Here is a 25020-nt window from a genome sequence, read left to right on the forward strand (position 1 = left end):
CTCAGGGGGCAACATGCCCAAACCACCGCTAGCCTCCATCTCATTGTTTTAATCCCGACCCACAGCTTGTGATGACAGGAACGTATGTTGACTTCCAGTTCATGCGCAGTCCATAATTTTGCTGTTGAGAATCATGACTTGGATGTGCTCGACATCACAGCTGGATGTAAGAACTGAATGAAGCCAAAAGGTGTTACTTCTGCATTGGATGTAATAGGACACACACCTTTCCACAAAGTTCGGCCTTTGTCTCGTCAGTCCACAGAGTGTTTCACAAACCGGAGACACGCCTCTGTGTTCATTTTGCTCAGCAGTGGTTTTCGTCGTGGAACTCAGGCAGACCATAGTTGCCCAGCCTCTTTCTTATGGTGGAGTCATGAACTCTGACCTTAGCTGAGGCAAGTGAGCCCTGCAGTTCTCTGGATGTTGGTCTTTTGTGAGTCGTCACTGCGCTCTTGGAGTTGCTCAGTCAGCCACTCCTGGGAAGGTTCACCACTGTTGTGTGTTTTCGCCATGATGGGTCTCACCGTGGTTCACTGGAGTCCCACAGCTTTAGAAACAGCATTATAACATTTTCCACACTGATAGATCTCAGTCACTTCGTTTCTGGTTGTTCCCAAACGTCTTGGATCACAGAACAGGTGTGACAGTAATCAGGCCTGGGCGTGGCTAGAGAACTTGGACTCAGCTTTCTAAAGACGTGTGACTGTACACCACAGTATATTTATGTTATAAAATCAATACATTAATATTTAAATTTGTTTGATTATCAGAAACATTTACGTGTGAAAAATATACTTAAAATAGGAAATCAGGAGGGGGGTAAACACTTTTACACCAGCATGTCAAGAGTCATTGGAACTGGTCCAAACAACTAAAACATGCTATGACAGTTCACAAAGTATTAATATGTGTGAGAATATTAAAGCAGCATGAAGCCATGTTTGACACTTTCCATTAATACGGTTAACAAGGCTGTCGCTGTGACATTTATTTGTCAGTACACAATGTTGTTTTCAAGAAATACTGACTGGGACATTTGAAGCAGTCCACTGTGATCAAAGTTGTCACAAACAAGCTGCTGCTGATCTGCTCTGCACTGACAATATCTCCCTACACTAAGTCCAAAATCAATTCTAATTGAACGCTCCACAACAATCCATACTATCACTAAGCCCAAGTGACCAGCCAGCTACATCATTACTCCATCTAAGGCTGCTCTGCAGCTGTCTCAGCATACAGCCGGACTCTGATCCAAGAGGACTTTTGCTTAAGGAAGACTATAATTATAGTTTTATACTTTTTATTCTGTAGTCATTCATTTACTATAATGATTACAGGAAAGCAAACAGCAGAATCTACTGTGGTCAAACTGAGAAATAATGAAGCTGATTTAATTCAAAACACATAAAAATAGACCATTAATCAGAATCAGAATCAGAATACTTTATTAATCCCGAAGGAAATTAGGGTTACAGCAGGCAGCATGCTAATGGCGCATGCGCACTTACAAAGGAACCTTCTGACCAACTTTACACAAACATCACATGGGGAGACATGTCAGAGAGGTCGGCTGATAGGAAAAAAACAACGAAAATACATAACATGAGGTAAGAGGAGGAGAAAAAAAACTCCACTCAGACTGAGCTCCTAGTGGGAGAACAGTTTGATAACAGAACAGTTTGATAACAGAAAAAACACCTCAGCATCAGGGTGTTTTTGTTCAGCTCCAGCCTTGAGACCACAGCTGGCGCCGAGAGGGTCTCCGCATGAAGTGATGGTGGTTTTTACTTTAGTGCGAACAGCTCATATGAATTTCAAAGCAGTTCTACAGTCCAACACTGGTCTCTCAACCTCCCATTGGAGAGCCGCGAGCTTCGCCATACTTGCGTTCTGTGATGTTGTCATTCTTGTGCCTAAGGTGCCGATTCTGAGAACTCACGGCAGTGTGCCTCCCCGAGATGTCATCCGATTTGCGCCCAGAGATGTTATTCCGAGCTAGCCCTTCCGAGATGTATCCAGTCTGCAGTCAGAGATCTTATTCTGAGTATTCACAGCAGCCGTAGCCTCTCCAAGATCTTATCCGTGCTGACTCAATGAGCCCATTTTGAGAAACTCACGCCTCTCCCATCGTTCCAATCCCAGTGGGCAGCCTTGTGGGGGTTTGAACAGCCGGTTCCGCTTTCTTAATTCTTCGATAACTCAGGGCCAAGCCAGCTCCGATCAGCTAGAACCCTGTTACCATGGTTCAGAATAGGTAGATATCTTCAGCACTCAGGCTCACCCAAGCCCAGACTTCTCGTTGAGAAAGGGGTGTCAATTGCATTCAGAGACCAGTTGATCCAATCCATAATTCCTCTTTTAGGTTTTAGAGAACAGACTGTGAGAGAGTGTTCCAGGGAAAAGTAATAAAAAACACGAGACTAGACGAGGATACAAGAAGCTAAGCAGGGAAGATAAGGGAGAGGAGAGGAGAAAAGTGCGACCGCCTTCGCTGAGAGCCAAGAATGGAAAATGTATGAACTCAACAAAATATCTATTTTTCCGTTTTTGCATTATTAGGTAAGCAGCACATAAGAGCACACAAATACCTACACATGCATTGTGTTTATAATAATAAACACAAGGTACGCTAACCCTGTGTTTCTAAAACTGACAGTCATTGTAACTGATTAAGCTTTTTATTCTCTGTTAGATGATGGACTTCCCTCCATGTGTCGTCAGCTTATTGTGGTGGAGGGGGTTATGTGGTCCCAGAGGCTCTGTCATTTGGGGCGTTTGCTCCCTGGTAGGGACTCTCAAGGCAAACTGGTTCTGGGTAAGGACAGCTTGTCCATAACAAAAACCATGTTCGTACATAAGGATGCCCGTGGTAGCAGGCTACCCTAGGTCAGAAGTTGATCTACGGTCATATGTTATGGACCCTGAAGTGAAGACAGCAGCTGAGGTGGATGCTGGACGAGCCTGGCACACATAAATGTATGGAGAGGGTGTTCTAGGAATGCCTGGCAGAGGCCCTCTGTCCACAAGATTTTGAAGTCCCAACATCAGCAGTATTTCACTTCATTCCAAGGGAGGCTGAGGACACTGAATCCCAACGGACCATGTCCATTCATCAGGTGGCTGGTGCCTGTCATAATGATAATCCCCATACTAGATTGTGGCAACCAGAGGTTAAGGTAACCATCAAGCTGAAGGAGGTGTTGTGGGGGACTGTAGGGTGTACTTCAGCTAAGGGGATCACCCTCCTCAGCCTCCAGAGGAAGGTCTATGCCAGGGTGCCCAATGAGTCCATTCATTGACTAATGAGTCAACCAATGGATTCAAGAGGCACAATGTGGAGACTGACACAAGGATTGGAACAGCGTTTGCAGTGATGTGCAACACTGCATGGGTCCATCATGGTAAAGAGAAAGCTGTGCATAAACGCAAAGCTGTCAATTTACCAGTACATCGTCGTCCCCATACCCGCACCTATCCCCACGAGCTGTGGGCATCAACTGAAAGAATTAAGTTAATTTTTTTCCAAAGGGTGACTGGCCTCTGTCTTAAGGACAGGGCAAAGAGTTCAGTTATTTAAGAGGGGCTCAGAGTAGAGCCTCTACTCATCCTCATCATAAGGAGCTAATCGAGGTAGTTTGGGCATCTGACTAGGACGCCTCCTGGGTGAGCTGTTGGGACATGTCCAACTGAAAACTAAAGAAATGTTTTATATTTTTGTGCTCATCATATTCTAGCAGATCGAAAGATCTTAACTAATGATTCTCTATGAAAGAGAAATAAGGATTTGATTTGTGTGCTACATCATTCTACACTTCTGTTACAGTGTTACTGTCTTTACTTGGCTACATAATGAGTTGTAACCCAAACCATGAGCAAAAAGACTGCAGCTAAAGGTTATGAACAGGAGCATTTTTGCATCTGGCCTTATGCATGGGTGATTCACTTTCAGGATAAATTAAAAGGGTCAAATTCAATTCAATTAAAATCCTCACGCACACAATTTAATGAAATGTTATGAAACCTAACACTGACAAACATCTTTGTGACACGTAGTTGTAAAGTTTCCTCCATCCATCGCTTTTGGGGGTGGCTGTAGCTCAGGTGGTAGAGCAGGTCATCTACTGATCGGAAGGTTGGTGGTTCGATCCCTGGCTTCCCCAGTCTGCATGCCAAATATCCTTGGGCAAGATGCTAACCCCAAATTGCTCTCCGATGCATCCATCAGAGTATGAATGTGTGTGTGAATGTTACCTTAGAAAGCACTTAGAAAAATGTGCTTGTGCGAATGGGTGTGAATGGGTGAATGTAAAAGTTGTGTACAGCGCTTTGAGTGCTCAGAAAGAGTAGAAAAGCGCTGTATAAGAACCAGTCCATTTTGCCAGCAGAACTGTACTGAAATAGAAGTTCGTGCTAAATACTGTGTTGAGTTTTGAATTATATATTTTGAATGCGTATTTGCTGATTATATTGTTTTAATATAAGAAAGGCCTAACTCTGAGTACACTCTGTGCCAAAAAGTGCTGACAGTAAACTGCATGCTTTTGCAGCTAGAATGAAGTGAAAGTGAAACCAACTAGGCTGTTTGATCGTGTGGTGTGACGTGACAGCAAGTATATAAATAACTAGGCTTCTGTTTGTGCTTCAGACCTTGGGTTGTGTGTTATGAGAAAGGTCTCCATATCCGGATATGTAAAATAAAGATAATTTTTAAAGTAAAAAGACCACTTTTGAGCCTTGTGTCTTTTTGGCCCTAAGAATCTAAAAGAACCGTTTTTAACACTTGGTGCCGTGACCCGGATTCTTGTGCGGCTGAGGGGACTAATTTGGACCTTAAGGTACGATCTGATATGAGGTGGACAACAGACCGGTCTAAAAGAGTATAGGAAAGCGCAAGCCTGTTGAAAATACAGCAAAACACACCACTAATGAAAACTGATTAGACAGCGCTTTAACCACACTTATATCCATTGACGTAGATCATAATCTTGAGCTTATATAGTGTTCTGCGTTCTTCATGCAGCACTTTCTCCTCCCTGTTCATGAAGGACGGTCCAGTGTATCCTATGCTAAGGGAAGCAACAAAGGAAGCATTGAAGCTCCTTTCCTTAGTATTTGGAGAATTGGAACAGCTCTTATTGTGGCAGTCACACAGATACTTCTGGCTCTCTCTCTCAGTGATGAACCTTTCTAGGTTCTCTTCACTGTCACCAAGTGCTGAGCCACAGTCCTACAAAACCACTGCAGTCCTCTTTGTAATGTTGACAGGCACTGGTTTGAACTGGTGCTGTATAAATAAGTAACTGTATAAGTGAACTGAAATGAGTTTATACTGATATTTAATTTTTTCAAGGTAACTTATGCAGAGAAATAGTTTAAAAGATCTGGTTTAACCCTTTAAGACCTACCATAGAGCCAAGTTTGCCAGAGCTTATATTATATTTTTACATGTTGTGGAGCCATTTTTGGGAGCATTTCAAGTTGATATATATTAATACAACCATTACAGCCTAAATTTTAATAATATGTCTGCATTAAGTGCATAGTAATTGCATAAATTGCAAAAAAGTGCAAAAAACTACAAAAAAATAGAAAATCATTTTTGTTTTTTAACATATATTTCTAGTTAGAGAAATTTAAGAGGCTTATCCCTCAAAACTGTAAATACAAAAAAGTTGCACAAAATAGTTTCCCACCACAGGAAATTTATTTTGAGTGTCTTCATAGTTTTATTTTTGAAATACACCAATTTTTATGCACTGCAGGAAAAACGAAAATAAATATTATGATGCAAATTTGCAAAAAAGCAGCATATGCATCAAAATAAACTATTTCCAGCAGTGCAATATGAGTCCTAAGCATCCCAGAAACCACACAGAAAGTCATAAAGTCAAACATAACTTTTAAAAACACCAGTATAGGTTCATGAGACCCTGATGGTAAAAAACGACATTTCCGCAAAAATGACGTCACTTCCGGTTTCGGGCAGGTCATGGCAGACATGCGATAGTTCGTGCTGATGGACGTAGGAAGTGTTACAAACAGCTGATCGGATCAGCAAAGCGTGTTTCTGGAATATTATGTTTTTGTTGCTGCAAGTGCTTTTTATGCAGTTTTTGCATAACTATATGTGGAAGGAAACTGTGACCGAGGACAAGCTGATGGCATAAGATGTAAGTACAACTCCTCCGGTTTCATATGCAAAAAAAATTATTGCGCTAGCTCACGTGGTTGCAGAGCTACCAGGATTTAAAAGTAGTTGCGCAAAACGGAGCGTGCCCGCTCTGACCGGCTTTAAAAGATTAATATGACAAACCAAACATGATCTTTGGAGGGATTTCATTTCCTGTTTGGCTTTAAAAGTCATTTATCTGGAAAACAAAGTCCCAATCTGTAAGAATGACTTCTGCTATGAGTAAGTGGAACTATAACATTAGCACATTAAAGCTGTTTATAGACCCCCAAGTGTTAATGTGACTGTGAGGGCCACGTCTCCTGCTCCCCTAGGAAGCCAGAACTGACGTATGAATGTTCTACTTACCTCGTTTCTGCATGAAACTGAAAAGGTCATCGAGAAACTCTTTTCGTTTTTCATCATCATCCAGTTCGTATAACTGAAAAAAAGAAAGAACAAAATATCAAAATCATTTCTTGAACATTGATTAATCATTGATGATGATGATGATGATGCCCCCTGAACAGTGAGGACAGCCCCATCGAGAAATTCTGATTCATTCTGAACACAGTGAGTGTATCTCACGGGTTTAACATGCACCGTCAATAAAACAGATGTTATTATTTATGTCCATAAACAGCTTCCAGCTCTACATGTCCCAGATCTACAGTAAACAATATGTCAGGTTTTTCTGTTCTGTTTAAATATATCTAACTTATTACAAAATACGGGCAGTTAGCACAAGCATGCTAAGATAATGAGGCTGTAATTTTCCTGTGTTTCTATTATTTCTAATGTTTTGCCCTATTTATTTACTAAACTACTAAATTACTTTACTAAAAATATCATAAACATATTGTCCAGATTAATTTTTTAATTAATTAATTAATTTTCATTATTTTTCCTTCTCTGTCACTGTTGCTCCTTTGTAGGCATAAAACATCATGTTTCCTAATCCAGTGGTTTGTTGCCTAAACTGCTGCAGTGAAAAATGACATTTGAAACAGAAAAAAGATTCAAAATAGGAAAAAGAAATTCAGTGATTACACAGAATAAGGTGCTACATGAATCTGTACAATAGTTCACAGCATGTGTGGTCATGCTTCTGGCACTGCCAGGGATTCAAACAGAGATTCACAAGCTTAAAAAAAGGCAACTGACTTATTCAAGTTTGCAAAGATGTTTGACCTCTCATCTAAGAGACTGAGACATTTAACCCCTGGTGGGAGTTGTCCCCTGGAGGTGGTCTGTGGTCACCTGAGGTGTAAAGGACTATGGACGAGTTCAGGTGTTCCAATATTTCCACTGAACGAAGGACCAGAAGAGTCATGCACATCAAAATAAAGAACTTTGTGCTTCAGTAATGAATAAAATATCATTAGTAAATTCATTTGGCAAAGTCTTTTAACATTAACATTAATCAGGTAATTCGTTATTTAATAACTTAATTTGAAATAAAAACATCAATAATCATTTATTATGTATAAAATGAATTATTAATCCATTAATAATTACTTCAAATCAAAAATGTTTTTTACAAAACAGAATTTAAAAGATTTGAAAGTCTTTAATTTTCCACTCATCTCTTTTTCCTGTTAGCTGAACATATGAGTGCAAATGTTCCCACATAGCTGTCTAATAATAAAGGGATGGTTACAGTGAAAGCTGTCAGTACAGACGACGCTGATGATTTAAGTTCATTTGTTTAATGCATTCACTCTCAGCTGGACACAGATAACTATCCAGGGTCCTGCTCAGTTAATCCAGCCTCTAACGCAGCAGTTGGATTTTAGTTCAGTATATTGCAGTGAGGAGATTTCTCAGTTTATTACCTACAGTAACTATACTTAGTCAGATATGTGACAAACATACAGATAATGGATTTTAGTTATTAATAAAACATGAAAACCAAACTTGAAACTGATTCTCTCTGAATGCTCTGTGCCTACAAGGCCCTGAGTGATGTACACGTGTGAGTAATGTGGAAATCATTTTCATAAAGTTGGATTATTAGGTTCGCTGACGTTTGGATTTTTAGTTGATTGTTGTGTGTGTTGATGTGTTTGTTGATAACATCTGGGACTTCTTAGAGAGATGAGGATACATCCATATCTAGGGATGTGTACCGGTATCCGGTGCCATGATGGTTCTGACATAAACGGTAGTAACCAGACCGAAAAGCTGCGCACATTTCGGTGCTTTTTTCCCCTGAGATGTCATACACTTTGGATTCTAGCCAATCATTTTACCTTTGCAAGGATAGTAGGCGGGTCCAGGTACGTACATTCTTTTAGAGCAGAGCTACAGATTAAAAATGTCCAAGGCAAAGCGGTCAAAAGTCTGGCTGTACTTCACAGCAAAAGATGCAAACTCAGCAGCTGCAACAAGTGCTTTAAGCTGATACTGTGATGCTGTCAAAGGAGGTAACACCTCAAATCTGATGAAACACCTGGCGACGCATAGCGTTTTTTTAAAAGCCGAGAAATGCGCCGTATTTGATAGCTTGCTGCGAGACCTCACACCGAGCACATCTACTGCGGGTGTGGTGCCTGTTATCGGACCCGGAGTTAGCAACATCCCCCAAAAACCCGAAGAGGAGAGTCCTGGCCCCTAGCCCTGCCAGTGTAGCAGAAATGATGAGGATGATGATGCAGCAGCAGCCGTTCTTCTCTGCGTGAGTAGCTTCATGTTGTTCGTGTGTAATTTATGTTGAGTAGGCTAACCACGTTATTACATTAATGCATGTAAGGTGAACTAGCAAACACCATCATAGCTACATGCAGCTGTCTTCTTGTTTGATGGCAGATACTCCCTTCACTTGTGGCTGGTCAAAACTAACAACTGACATGGGCTTAAAATCCACCAAGGCAGGAAGAAGTGCCTCAGCGAGCTGAGAAAGGAGCCTCGCATTGACACATACTTTTTAAGAAGTAAGTCAAATCAGTCGATTGAAGTCCAGAGGCAGGAGAATCCCCACAGTCCTCAGGGTATCAGCACCCTGATCGAAGTCCATTGTCGTACAAACAGTCTTAGAGAAGCCCATAAAGAGCCTGGGACGGTGGTACAATGCAGACCTCAATGATACGTGGCAACTAGAATAACTAAGGCAGAACTTGGCTGATGACCTCAGCGGATTAACAACACTGCACTCCCAGGGAAACTGAAGCTCTGGTGCTTCCAGTTTGGGTTTTTACCCAGACCAGTGTGGCCAGTGACAATCTACGAGGTCTCACTCAATCATGCCAATCGACTAGAGAGGCTAGTGAGCTCCTACGTTAAGAAGTGGCTCGGACTTCCCAAATGCCTCAGCAGCGTTGGACTCTACAGCGACGGGATACTGTCATTGCCTATCCCCAGCCTGGTTGAGGAGTTTAAATGTGCAAAAGTGAGGCTTGAGATGTCACTCACAGACTCCCGGGACCCCATAGTGAGAAGCACTGCTCCCACCCTACTAGTGGACCCCATCCACATCTGTGCTACAGGCCAAATCTGCTCTTCAGCATTGTGATGTGGTGGGTCACGACCAACGAGGATTTGGTCTTGGCGCAGTAACACCTCGGTGGCAACAGGCGTCTGTAACCGAACGTCAGAAAATGGTGGTGGAGGAGGTGCGACGACAGGAGGAAACAGCCAGACATGCCAGAGCCGTGGCGCTGGCCAAACAGGGTCACTGGGTGAATTGGGAGAGTGTGGAAAAGAGGAAACTCTCATGGAGTGAAATCTGGGGCATGGAGGCTAATAGCCTAAGTTTCATCATCCGAGCGACATACGATGTGCTGCCTTCCCCAATAAATCTGCAGCTGTGGTTTGGACAGGATCCATCCTGCCCCCTGTGTACAGTCCCAGCAACACTCAAGCACATCTTGGTTGGTTGTAGGACCAGCCTTACTCAGGGCAGACACACATGGAGACACAACCAGTGTGACGTTGGACCCGTTACACATGGACAGGACACAGACATAATGACAGCACTTCTTTATTTACAGATTTGGTTTCACTGTGGTTTTGTTTTACTGGGACACAGACACTCCCGCTCTGCTGTCACGTCTGCTCTCTCCTCCAACTGTCACTGTGAACATATAAAGAGTCACATTCACATCCCAGCACACCTGTTCACCCCGCCCCTGCGCCGCCCCGGGAGCTCACTGCGTCACCCCTCCTCTGCAGCCGGCCAGAGACCACACCCACGCCACAACCAGGTTCTCAGGTGTCTAGCTGAGGTTCTCAGGTGTCTAGCTGAGAAAGTTGAGTGGAAAAGAAAATCCATTAACACTCAACCTTTCACAAACCAAGAGGAGCGTCAGTTTTCATCAACATTTGTCCGGGAAGGAGACGAGCCCCTCAACCCCAGACCTGGGCCCGCTGAAGGCCGCCAGGGATTGGCAGATGAAAGCGGACTTGGATCAGAGGCTAATTTTTCCCACAAGATCGTAACAACTACTCTGCGACCAGACCTCGTCCTTTAGTCTAACTCCCGAAAACTTGCGTATGTCATTGAGGCGACGGTACCATGGGAGGAAGCAATTGAGGAAGCGTTTGAGCGTAAGAAGCTGCGGTATGCCAACTTGGCAGCTGAGGCAGAGGACAGAGGCTGGAAGATCAAGGTGCGCCCGGTGGAAGTGGGGTGCAGGGGCTTTGTTGCCAGCACAACAGCAAAACTGCTCAGAGAGATTGGAATCAGAGGACAGGAGCAACGGCAGGCTATCAGAGAACTAGCTAACACTGCTGAGAGGACTCGTCACTGGCTATGGCTAAAAAGGGCTGAAATCACTTGGGCAGCTAAGGCAGTCAGCTAACCACGAGAGAAAAGAAAATACTCCGCTCTTCTCCTCTCTGCTCTTCTTCCCTTTTCTGGGAGGCAGTGGGGAGGTAGAGCGTACAGCCCGATCTGGCGGGGAGGTGTGGGAACCCAGATCGGGCACCCCCCCTTCCAGCTCTCCTCTCTGCTCTCTCCTATCTTGTCCCTTTTGTCTTACTTCTCTCTGTCACCTTTTCTGTCCCTTTGAAGAAGTGAGGCTCTATAAATGTTGAAGAGGTAAGTATTATTTCTCAGTTGCAGTGAATAGAACTAAAACAGCAGAAAGAAGAAGAGAAATAACAATTAAACATAAACCAGTGACACTCCAGGGCCTGATCAACCTGGCAGGGCCTCTTTGGATGAGGGTGTCTAGTGAAAATGGCTGAAACACCCGATGAATCCAAGGTCCACAACTGACGATGTGTCCAAATCATAATAACATAATCTAGATCAGATCTCTGATCCCTAAACCTAACCAAGGAAGAAAAATAGCAGATTAGCATCGGTAAAAGACCGAAAGATGAGACACACAACGATGTGTGCTGCTGGTAAAGTTTCTGGGCTTTCCTCATAACAGCCGTCCCTCAAGAGTCGCTCCATCTAAAGCAATGCTTTATCAGGGAACATCGAGTCCTTTTACTGAATGAAATCTGCAGATTGTTTCGGGGAAGTTTAATAAACTCCTTGCTATCTAAAATATAACAGGACACCGGAGTAAATTCTGGAGCATCTCACACTTCTGATAATCAGCTGTCTGCTTGACGTTTATTCAGCTGTGTAAAAACTATAACTTTAATCTCAGCCAAACCGATTTACTCAGGAACAAATAAAACACTAAAAAAAGCCAAACAATAACATTTTTAAGTTATCTAAGTGACTTATATATCATGTTTAACCTGAGTAGCGAAAGACGGCGGTGGGTTTGAAAACGATTAGCCGGGAGTCCGGTGTTCTCACGGCTCTAGTGAGCCTAGCCCCCGGCTAGCTATCGAGCTAGTGGTTAACAGACGTCTCCGAAAACGTCGGAGCGCTTTTGAAAATATGTGGTGTCTTGATAAACTGAGCAGATATTTGAGGTTTACACAGCTACATTCTCGCCTGAAAATATGTTAAACGTTTATTTTGTGACCCAGAAAGAATAATAAGAGTAATATTAAAACTAACTAGCTGCCGCCATTGTTGGAAACTGAGCTGGGCTGCGCTATGAATTCTGGGACAGAGCTTATTCTTCTTCGGGGTTTAACGGCAGCTGGCATCCTTGTACATGCAGTGCTGCCATCTTCTGTTTCAGTCCATTATTACACTCTTAAATCCTGCTACTTATTCCTGCGTCTTTTGTGATTTTACAAAGCTTCAAACGACACGTCGACTATTAAATCAGTCGTCGACGATTTTGATAGTCGACGTAATCGTGGCAGCCCTATACCATAGTCAGGAGCCTCGCAGAGTGATACGTACTGTGCTTCAACATAATATTACTGTACTGTGTGTATAAGGACCACAAATGGCACCTGTTCAGAGACACGGTTACAAAGAGGATTTCAAACTCAAGGCTGTCAGTCAAGTTGGAAACAGAGCAGCTGTTTTCTTTTATTTATGGAGCATTATTATTTAATAAATGCTGATCATTTAATTCTGAGTAATTGTTTCTTGTACATCTACGCTATATGTTAATAAAGGTGCCTGTGTGAGATCTGGGACACAGTGTGACTAAGAACTCTCTTTTTGTTCTTACTTTATTGCTTTTAAAAAATATCAAGATATATATCGTATATCACCATCCAGCTAAAGAATATCGAGATATGAAATAGGGCTGCTCGATTATGGCAAAAATGATAATCACGATTATTTTCACTGAGATCTCGATTATTTGACGATATTTATTTAACAATAACAATGTTCAATTCAATTCAATTTTATTTATATAGCGCCAAATCACAACAAATGTCGCCTCAAGGCGCTTCATAGATACAGAGAAAAGCCCAACAATCATATGACCCCCTATGAGCAGCACTTTGGCGACAGTGGGAAGGAAAAACTCCCTTTTAACAGGAAGAAACCTCCGGCAGAACCAGGCTCAGGGAGGGGCGGCCATCTGCTGCGACCGGTTGGGGTGAGAGAAGGAAGACAGGATAAAAGACATGCTGTGGAAGAGAGACAGAGATTAATAACAGATACGATTCAATACAGAGAGGTCTATTAACACATAGTGAGTGAGAAAGGTGACTGGAAAGGAAAAACTCAATGCATCATGGGAATCCCCGGCAGCCTACATCTATTGCAGCATAACTAAGGGAGGATTCAGGGTCACCTGGTCCAGCCCTAACTATATGCTTTAGCAAAAAGGAAAGTTTTAAGCCTAATCTTAAAAGTAGAGATAGTGTCTGTCTCCCGAATCCAAACTGGAAGCTGGTTCCACAGAAGAGGGGCCTGAAAACTGAAGGCTCTGCCTCCCATTCTACTTTTAAATACTCTAGGAACAACAAGTAGGCCTGCAGAGCGGGAGCGAAGTGCTCTAATAGGGTGATATGGTACTACAAGGTCATTAAGATAAGATGGGGCCTGATTATTTAAGACCTTGTATGTGAGGAGCAGGATTTTGAATTCAATTCTGGATTTAACAGGAAGCCAATGAAGGGAAGCCAAAACAGGAGAAATATGCTCTCTCTTTCTAGTCCCTGTCAGGACTCTTGCTGCAGCATTTTGGATTAACTGAAGGCTTTTCAGTGAGTTTTTTGGACATCCTGATAATAATGAATTGCAGTAGTCCAGCCTGGAAGTAATAAATGCATGAACTAGTTTTTCAGCGTCACTCTGAGACAGGATATTTCTAATTTTAGAGATGTTGCGCAAATGGAAGAACGCAGTCTTACATATTTGTTTAATATGTGCGTTGAAGGACATATCCTGGTCAAAAATGACTCCAAGGTTCCTCACAGTGTTACTGGAGGCCAAGGTAATGCCATCCAGAGTAAGAATCTGGTTAGAGACCATATTTCTAAGATTTTCAGCGCCGAGTACAATGACCTCAGTTTTATCTGAGTTAAGAAGCAGAAAGTTAGTGGCCATTCAAGTCTTTATGTCTTTAAGACATTCCTGCAGTTTAACTAATTGGTGTGTGTTATCTGGCTTCATGGACAGATAGAGCTGGGTGTCATCTGCATAGCAGTGAAAATGTATGCTATGTCTTCTAATGATGCTGCCTAGGGGAAGCATGTATAATGTAAACAGAATTGGTCCTAGCACTGAACCCTGTGGAACTCCATAATTAACCTCAGTGTGTGAAGAGGACTCTCCATTTACATGCACAAATTGGAGTCTATTAGATAGATATGATACAAACCACTGCAGTGCAATACCTGTAATACCTACAGCATGTTCTAATCGCTCTAATAGGATATTATGGTCAACAGTATCGAATGCTGCACTAAGGTCAAGAAGGACAAGCACAGAGATGAGTCCACTGTCAGAGGCCATAAGAAGATCATTTGTAACCTTCACTAAAGCTGTTTCTGTGCTGTGATGAACTCTGAAACCTGACTGAAACTCTTCAAATAAACCATTCCTCTGCAGATGATCTGTTAGCTGTTTGACAGCTACTCTTTCAAGGATTTTTGATATGAAAGGAAGGTTGGAGATTGGCCTATAATTAGCTAAGACTGCTGGGTCTAGAGATGGCTTTTTGAGTAAAGGTTTAACTGCAGCCACCTTGAAGGCCTGTGGTACATAGCCGATTATTAGAGATAGGTTGATCATATATAAGATCGAAGAATTAATCAATGGCAGGACTTCTTTGAGCAGTTTTGTAGGAATGGGGTCTAAAAGACACGTTGATGGTTTGGAGGAAGTAATTATTGAAGTTAACTCAGAAAGATCGATTGGAGAAAAAGAGTCTAACTTAACATCAATGGAACTAAGAGTAGCTGTAGATAATATTACATCTGTGGGATGATTATTGGTAATTTTTTCTCTAATGATAAAAATTTTATTTGTGAAGAAGTTCATGAAGTCATCACTAGTTAACGTTAAAGGGATGGTTGGCTCAAAAGAGCTCTGACTTTTTGTCAGCCTGGCTACAGTGCTGAAGAGAAACCTGGGGTTGTTCTTATTTTCTTCAATCAGTGATGAGTAGTAAGCTGTTCTGGCTTTGCGGAGGGCTTTCTTATAAAGCAACAAACTATTTCTCCAGGCTAAATGATGATCCTCTAAATTTGTGACACGCCATTTCCTCTCCAGATTACGAGTCATCTGCTTTAGGGTACGTGTTTGAGAATTATACCACGGGGTCAGGTACTTCTGATTAGAGACCTTAGTTTTCACTGGAGCTACAGTATCCAGAGTCGTACGTAGTGAGGAGGTGAAATTATTAACAAGATAATCGACCTCTGTTGGAGTAGCGTTCAGATAGCTGCTCTGCTCTGTGTTGGTACAGGGCATTGACGATGATAACAGTGGCTGGATTATATTCTTAAACTTAGTTACAGCGCTTTCAGAAAGACATCTACGTTGAATAATGACTTTGAAGATTGTCAAAAAATAATATAAAATACTGCAAATACTGATAACAGTGCAAATGTTTGCAATATAAGAAATAAATGAAAAATGTAAACATCTATGTTTAATGAACTTTGCAGTGTTTCTCTGTGGTGCAGCTACGACACTGTAGCAAAGTTTACACACTGTGTCTACTACTACTAATGTTTCCACACCACTCAAGTTTTTTTTACCTCTTTTCAACCAACAGCAGTCACTCTCCTCTCCAAATAACTTCTGCTGAGCTTTCCGAGCTTCCCTCAGGTCCTCTTAATCAGCGGTCCCCAACCCCCGGGACTCGGGCCGGTACCGGTCCGTGAGTCGTTTGGTACCGGGTCGCGAGAGTTGAGGCTCAGGTGTGAAATGTATAGTTTTCAGGGTTTTTATCGGTTTTCAGCGTTATTTTGTTATCGTTTTTATCTTTAACTCGGTTTTCCTGGGTCTTTTCACGTGTGTTATGAATAAATCGGTACCGGTACTAGTTTTATTTTGTTGTATTTATCCGCGACACCTTAAAGGCCGGTCCATGAAAATATTGTCGGGCATAAACCGGTCCGTGGCACAAAAAAGGTTGGAGACCGCTGCTCTTAATTGTTGTGACACGTGTTCGAAATGCAGAGAGGTGCGCTCGATTTGCCACATGGAGCAGCGCGAGAGTAAAGCACGAGGGAGGGGCTAATGATCGGCTCAGTCATTTTTAATGATCGTTGAAAGCCCAGATCGTAATCGAGATTAAAATTCGATTAATTGAGCAGCCTTAATATGAATTTTGGGCCATATCGCCCAGTCCTAGCTTATCATAAATCAGTGTTTAACAAACTACAATGAGAGTTTCCAAACTGAGTGAGCTGGCGAGTTATTCAGCAAACAGTAACCTGTCATACAACCATCCATCCTGAATACTGAGCTAAACAGTGCTGGATGCACACACAAACATTTACACCATATATAACAATTTGAAGAAAAATCTTCACCAAAGACTTTAACAGGGTCTTGATTTGCTCACTGACAGGAAGCAATACCTTAACTATACTAGATGAAACTCAAGACATTCTCCAAAGTCTCGTTTGTGAAGTCCAAAGCATAATTAATAACCAACCTATAATAACTCGAACCTCTAACACCTAAGTGGGGCTGGTAACAACGGCGCCTGTGATCTATTTTTAGACTCAATTTGCTTCTCTCAAAATGCAAAACAACCCACCCACCACTCTGCATTTAACAGCATTCCCTGAAGTGTTTGTCTGATCATTTTTAATAAAATTCACCGTAATGGATTACAGAGCAGTGGGGAACTTTAAAACTGTCATTTGTCCAGTGTTACCTTTTTCATTGCCGTGTGCCAACACCGTGCACCGAGCTCTGCTTCCACAGAAGGTGAATATCTTTATAACAGCATCTTCACTGTGTGACCACAGATACTGTGGCTTCTTGGAAAAAGAAAGCATCAGATCACAAGTACTTGACTCCCTGGTATAAACAGATAAAAACAGATAAATAAATAAGCTGGAGAGCAAATCTTCATTTAACCTGGAAACGTTGTTTGCTGCTCCGTAAAGTAAAAAAAGAAGATGTGTTGTCCTGATACTGACGTATGAGAATTCAGTCATATTGGGACAATAACTGTGTATATTCCACCCAAGGAAACAGCCAAAATCCCGTGTCATCCACTCTTCATAATATAAGGAGACTGCAATCACATTTCCCTCTCTCCCACCTGAGTGGATTCACACAATTGGTTGTCTGCCGTGTCAGAGAAAATATAATAGCTGACTCGTCAGTGTCAAAGACGCTTACAGAGCTACTGACATAGCACCACTGAGAAGGTCCGACCACAACTCGGTTTTTCTGCATTCGTGTTAAAACCCCTTCGTCACAGACAGCCTGCAAATAATTTTACAGTCCAAAAATGGACACCTGATGCCTTTGAAAGCTCGAAGGCCCTGCTTTACATGCACAGACTGGACTGTATGGACAGTAAGAACAACTTACTTAAACTTCTGTAGAGGCACCATCATACCTACAAAGACTGTACGCCAAGTGACATAAAGAGCATCCTCAACCAGAGAAATTTTAGAGATGGTGACAGAACAGCTCAAACAGGTACAACATGAGCAGAAGAACAGATACAATAAAAGATACAATAAAAGGAAAAGACAGCCACTGTTATCTGATGTGAAAAGAGCTGATGAGCTCAACTTGTTGTTTAATACATCTGATTCTTCGGTCACTCCCACTGCTGCTGCTCCGTCCTCCTCCTAATTTTCCTCCAATGTGAGAATCATGCAACTCCATCATCTCCTCCACAACTGTGCTTCTGCACCACAGCTTCTTCTTCTAGTGTCCATAACAGCAGCACCATCCCCATAATCACCATTAAAAGCTTTACTGGGAAAAAAACTGGAGTCCTTCTCTAAACCACCAACAAACAGACGTGAAGAGAAGTGAACCTCGCAGCTGCTCCATCCACCACTCTGTGTTTTACACAGTAAGAAAGTAAAGCTACGTAAGTAATGAGGCCCTGTTAACTCAGCCTGACATAATATTTAGATTTGTGTACTAGACCATATTTATTTCTAGGCTTTCGTAACATTATTTTTCAGATTTAAAGTTAAAAAATATCAAACATTATATTAATGAAATGTTATCAGAATTTATGAATGAAATCTTTTTCCCCCACAGGCAACTAAAATGTACAAACTGAGCCAGAAATACTGAGCCAGTGAGGATTGGTCAGTGAATCATTATCAACATCATCGTCGTCGCTGTTTACAGCACACACACACACACACACACACACACACACACACACACACACACACACACACACACACACACGTATTTCTGCTTCCTGCTAATGGAAGAAAGCCGTCCAAGAAGTTATTTTATCTGACTTTACTACACTTGACATTATTTATTTACTTTTGCATTTAAATGTTTTTATTTTTTCGTATGGCATTAGACACTAGATGCTGTTTTTTGACAGATGATGAACATGATCCAATAAGCAGTTCATTTTCAAACACCTGTTTCCTCATTAATGAGGCAAAAGTATTTCTTATCCAATTACTCAATTAGTCGATGGAATAATAGAATACTCGATTACTAAAATATTTTTTTAATACACTTTATTCACATGATGATTTTCTTTAACAAAATCCTCATTCTTTTTAAGCACATAAGCTGACTAAATCATCAATTGTGTAATCGAAAAACAGAGGACTTTGAAGTAGCAGCTACTCTGCACATCTTTGTCACTCAGTGTAATCTGAGTGGTGTAAAATATCGAACCATTCAATAATCCATTTTCCTCGAAGGGTTCTGAAAACTCAGATTCATCTTCCGCATCTTCATCTGTATCGTCTGTGTGGTCATCCTCATCTTCATCCCCAAAGAAGCGAAAGCACAAATACAAGAAAAAGCATTCAAGAGTCAAGAAACCCAAGAAGGACTGGAAGAAGCTCCGGCAGCGTGGTGAGCAAAACATTTTGGAAGAGAAGATTTTACAGAAGAGGATACTATAAATGTGACATAAAACATAGTATTATGATTTTAATTTGTTCTAAAAACTACTCTGTGTTTGCTACATCATATATACATATCTGTCTATGTGTGTGTGTATATATATAGATTAGTATGCTTTGTGCATTTGCTTTTCTAATTATTTGCTTTGTTTTCATTTTCAGTTCAAACGCCAAATGACATTGTGCAGCGATACAAATCCCTCCTCAAGACATTTCCAAAGACGAAGACCATGACCAAAGCTTTCCAGAAGCATGGGCTCAACAGGAACACTGTTGTGTCCACTTCATCAGTTGGGGAGCTTGCTATCGCGGTCCCCAATGTTTACCAAGAGCTACTGTCCAACTAGTGGAGAGACGGTACTAGCTTTTGCTAAGCGATGTGAGGCTGCAATTCAAGGCAGTGATGAAGTAAAAAACAAAATAGAAGGTATGAAGGCAGCTGGTACTTTGCTTCCAATTTAAAGAGGGAAATCTGTCTGAAACCCTAATTTGTTCTAAGTGGTTTTGTTTGTTTTGAGCATATTGAACTGAAGCAAAGATCTGCAAAACCAACCGTTTTTCAAAGATCTGTTCACGTATATGTTGAGTTTCCACACAACTAAGAGATTTACCTGTTAGTTTATTTTATTGGGTTTATTTTAATATTTTGATTTGTATTAATGTGTGTAGAGTAAATAATACAGCTGTGCAGTTTCAGTTAAGGTATAATAATTTATTATGTTATAATTATTATAATTTTCCTTTGTTTTATGCCAGTGGTGAATTTAGGGATGGGATTGGTTTCCTTAATATAGTTTTAGCTATCTTTAAAATGCTTGTATAGTTTAGCAATACTAAATAACTGTTGGTGCTTTATACTTTTTATAGTAATGCCAAGTAATACTTAGAAATGTTTGTTGATCATAAATAAATGCTGACATGTTTTAAACTTTACAACAAGGCTCCCATTTGTCATTTATAAATGTTTAGTAGTCATAAATAAATGGTGTTATGCTTTACACTTTACAACAAAGCTCCGATTGATAGTTATGGATATTTATAATGCATTTATGAAGTACAATTTTATATGATAAAAAATATGTTTACAAATGCTGATTGTGCTTACAGGATAGTAACTTAGTCTGAAATGTTTAATATAGCAACTCTAGATGAAATATATAGGTGAACACATTTGTCTCACTATTTGGCAAGAAACCGGCCAGTTTTTTCTCTTCTCACCCTTAACTAATGCATAATAAACCATTAATAATAGTTTATAAAGCATTTACAGATTAATTAATAATATAGCTATAAACTATTTATTAGCCATCTATAAGGGGAGTCTTATTGTAAAGTGGTACTTTTTGCTTGGTGGCACAGTGCATTATTCTTCTCTAACAGTCGAGTGCAGGGGTGGAGCTAGAGAAATCTTCTTAGGGTGGCATGAAAATCAAACGAGGTGGCGAGATCAAAGCCTTTTTTAAAACACATCTGCAGGTGCTACATATGGTTCAAATGCAGTAAATATACACGTTTCATATAGATATAGTCTATAACTTCATTATTTTTTGTAGCCCACAAAATTAAACATTTCAGTTACATTACACATATGAATTTTGATTCTATGTACTGCATCACACACTAACATAAAATCCTAGTCGTAGTTATATTTGTTTTACTGTGAAAACCACAAACATGTTTAGGGAATGATTTTCATAACTTGAGATGCAAATAGAAATTGTACATTTTAAAACTCATGCACAAATTTTGAAAACAATAAAATTATATGCAACTATTTATCTAAAAATGCAGCCAATGCCTCTGGTGTTTGTTTTTTTGTTTTGTATAACCATTTAAAAATACGACTGTAGCTTAAATGAGAGAACAATCAAAATTCTCCCCTGATAACAGCTCTGTTGTCAGAACTCTTGGGTCTTGGGTCTCCAGTGGACCCACCTTTGTCCACTGGAGCCCATTTCCTGAGGGTTTTGAGATGGAACAGGTTGCAGACTGACCTGCTAGTGTCCTATCGAGCCACAATCAAGAGTGTGCTGGTGCACGCCATCCCTGTGTGGTGCGCTTGTTGCACAACAACCGATAAGAAAACACTTCAGAGGGTCATCAGAACTGCACAGAAGGTGATCAGCTGTCCACTCTCCCATAAAGCTCTCCACCTGCTTGCATCCTCGTTTTTTACATTACTGCCATCGTCTGCAGGCTGCTGCTCACTGTGCCATCACTGCTCTGAGCTCAGTTACCATCTACACTTTGTTTGGAAACAGCTAGCATTAGCAAGTAAACAGGCTTCAGTGATTTATCATCGTAACAGCCTTTCCTCTTGGTAGCCACCTTGGCCACCATGTATGATGTAGAGAAGCGTGAAGAAGTTGTTAATTGCTCATTTAATACGTTAGCAAGAAGAGCTCTGATGATGATGAAGCCGGGACGCCATATCTGATCTAATAAAACAGGCAAGTCTACCTGGTGCAAGCATCACCAGTGCTTTCAGATTAGCATCTATGAGAAGGTCTGAATCTAATAAGTTTGACCGGGTGTTGATGTTAACAGTTAACCATGTCAAACGCTGCTCAAGTCTTTGTCTGATTCATCTGATATTTTGTTTTTGCTACTGAGTTTAGATACTTTCACAGAGTCAAGACGTAGCCCTGTGTTTCTCAGCTTATGGGTGGCTGTAGCCTGAATGGTAGAGCATCTACTGTAATAATGGGAAACTCGGTGGTTTGATCTCTGGCTATTGCTTCAGTCTGCATGCCAAAGGATCTTTGAGATCCTGACCCTGAAGTAGCTCTCCCAATCATACAAATACATCCGAGTGTAGCTGTCAGATAGAGAACAGTGAGGCCTAGATAAAGGTGGTGGTGTGAATGGATGAATGTTCTATAAACACTTTAAGTTTTCATGTAGAGTAGAAACGCGTTTTATAAGAAGCATGATTTATAGAACTCGGACATTGTTGGACATTAAATCAAATAAAGTATTTAAAATTAGCTTAACCTTAAACATAAACAGAAGTAATATTAATCCATTCAATGCTGATGAGGAACATTTCTGCACGGCAAATATCCTCGGGCAAGATACGAACGCCAAGTCACTCTGCGATTCGTCCATCGGAGTGTGAATGTCAGAGAGAAAGAGCGTAGGAAAAACTGTTTGGGTGGATGAGGCAAGTTGTGTAAAGCACTTTGAGTACTCAGAGTAGAAAAGTGCTGTATAGGACTTCCGGTGACGCCATGTTGGACTAAGCAGCAAAACGACGAAGCCCCGCCACACAAGGCAAGTAGTAGTAATTTAGTAGGCAACAAAATAACCAGGTAAACAAGGTATAGGTATACAAGATGACTACAAACAAAAATCAAAGAACGCTGAACAAAGCTGGAAGGAAACAGAAGATAAACAGAGGCCTCCCAGCCCAGCTAGCTTAAACGCCGCTAACGATAGCCAGGAACAACCAGAGCTAATGCTACTAGAAGAACTGAAAAAGCTACGTAAAGAGAATCAAGAGGGACACAATCACACAAAGATGTCGCTCGAAAGACTGGAGCAAGCGGTCACGGATATATGAGACCACGTTGCTAAACATGAAGAGCGAATCGGACGAATGGAGGAAAGAATTAGCGCAACAGAAGACACGCTTATGCAACACCAGAGGGCGCTGAGATACCTGATCCACGAGACCTGGACCTCCGCTAAATGCGATGACTTGCAAAACAGATTGAGACGCAACAATATCAGGATTTTTCAGATCCCAGAGGGAAGTGAAGGACACGATATGATCGGATTTGTCAGCGAGCTGCTCCGAGGATCACTGAAACTTCCAACGGAGATGGATATTAAGATTGAGAGGGCGCATCGCTCACTTGGCCCCCGACCTACAGACCCTGCGGCGCCTCCTAGATCGATAATAGTGAGATTCCTAGACGCAGGAATAAAAGACAAGATCATACAGCAAGCATGGAGCCAGAAGCAAGTCTTTTTTCAAGATAAGCGGATCTTTCTTGACCAAGACTATTCGCCTGACCTACAGAAGAAGAGAGCTAGAGTATACGAGGTTATCAAACAACTTAAAGGAAAAAACGTGCAAGCAAAATGTCTGAACCCAGTGATGCTGAGAATAAAACTGGACACTGGAGAGAAGACCTTTGCAACATTAACAGAGGCTGCGCAACAGTTGAAAGAGATTGGAGTCGAAATAGGTCGCAGAGAAAGACGGCACATCGAAGAAGAGCTGAAAGAAGGTTGGAGAAACAACAGGAGAAGGCAAAGGGAGGCGGCGTTGGCCATCTCGGACTCAGGGTCCTCATGCAGGAAGGACATTAAATGAACTAAACGTCACAGTGATTTGAAAGTGTGTGGAAAAGGGGGAGAAAAAAAATGGAGACAAAAAAGTAAGAAGTACACCACATACACCAAATATAGACGGGAATTCATTTTGGGTAGTAAAATGTCACTGATCTCAGAAAGTTATATTTTAGTCTGGGCGGCGGTCATGCTTAGGATTAATATGAGTGGACTACACTTACTAAGACCTCTTATACACAATAGTGTAATATTGGTTATTTGTGCATTAAGCACTTTTCCCACAGAGAAACAGGGTCACACTTCTCTTCCCCGTACCAAACTGGAAGGATGGACATCTTGTTCTTTTTTAGCGATAAGTTTTCTTTCTCTCTGACATATAGACCTGAGTTCACATTTTCTCTTACAGACTAAGTATATATATACTCGGTACATACTGGAATACAAAGGGGAATATCCAATTATATAGAGAACGCGATATATATGAACTTTGTTAGCTATAATGTAAAAGGAATCAATAACCCAATTAAGAGAAAAGAAATCTTAGGTCAACTAAAGAGATTGCAGTGCTCTGTAGCCCTGATTCAAGAAACTCACCTCTCTGAAATAGAACATGTTAAATTGAAAAGAGAATGGGTCGAGCAAGTATATAGTGCATCCTGCAAGAGTGGGAAGAAGAGAGGGGTTGCTATCCTTTCGTTATGTCGTTATGTTAAGGTCGTTATGTTATGGTAATTGGAAAAATCGGAGGCTTAAAAATGACAATTTTAAATGTATACGCTCCAAATGAAGATTGCCCGAATTTCTTTAGAAAGGTTGCATCTCTTATGGCAGATAAAGGCGAAGGACTCTTACTTATGAGTAGGGATGGAATCGTTTAGGTTTTATCCGATACCAGTACCAAACCGGTACTTTTGAAACGGTGCCGGTGCTTAAACGGTGCTCAAACCGGTGCTTAAAGAATGGAGAACACAAAATTGGTCCAAAAACCTCTCATGTTCAGCTGTTTTTTTGTAAAAAGATAACAATGTTAGCCTTTTCTGCAGCTATGGGGCATATATGGTATCACTCTTGGCTGGAAGCAGCTTAAACAATGGAAAAAACACAAACTTTGTCCAAAAACCTCTCATGTTTAACTGTTTTCCACTTTTTCTTTGGTCATTTTAGCCTTTTTGTCCAGGGTGAAGGGAGTATCTGCCATCAAACAAGAAGACAGCCGCATGTAGCTATGATGGTGTTTGCTAGTTCACCTTACATGCATTAATGTAATAACGTGGTTAGCCTACTCAACGTAAATTACACACGAACAACATTAAGCTACTCACGCAGAGAAGAACGGCTGCTGCTGCATCATCATCATCATCATTTCTGCTACACTGGCAGGGCTAGGGGCCAGGACTCTCCTCTTCGGGTTTTTGGGGGATGTTGCTAACTCCGGGTCGATAACAGGCACCACACCCGCAGTAGATGTGCTCGGTGTGAGGTCTCGCAGCAAGCTATCAAATACGGCGCATTTCTCGGCTTTTAAAAAAACGCTATGCGTTGCCAGGTGTTTCATCAGATTTGAGGTGTTACCTCCTTTGACAGTATCACAGTATCAGCTTAAAGCAGTTGTTGCAGCTGCTGAGTTTGCATCTTTTGCTGTGAAGTACAGCCAGACTTTGATCGCTTCACCTTGGGCATTTTTAATCTGT

The 25020-nt window shown here is 41.3% G+C and overlaps 1 protein-coding gene across 1 annotated transcript in view; it reads right to left on the reverse strand.

Moving 5' to 3' along the window:
- Window positions 1-25020, reverse strand: part of arid3c (AT rich interactive domain 3C (BRIGHT-like)) — a 68773-nt gene that overhangs the window by 34610 nt on the left and 9143 nt on the right. The window contains exon 3 of the mRNA XM_006802557.1: window positions 6542-6614. Coding sequence (XP_006802620.1) covers window positions 6542-6614 — 73 coding nt within the window. The remainder of the gene's footprint in view (window positions 1-6541; window positions 6615-25020) is intronic.

Source organism: Neolamprologus brichardi, chromosome 12 (genome assembly GCF_056152115.1).
Source record: "Neolamprologus brichardi isolate AB-2024 chromosome 12, ASM5615211v1, whole genome shotgun sequence".
Taxonomy (NCBI): Eukaryota; Metazoa; Chordata; class Actinopteri; order Cichliformes; family Cichlidae; genus Neolamprologus; species Neolamprologus brichardi.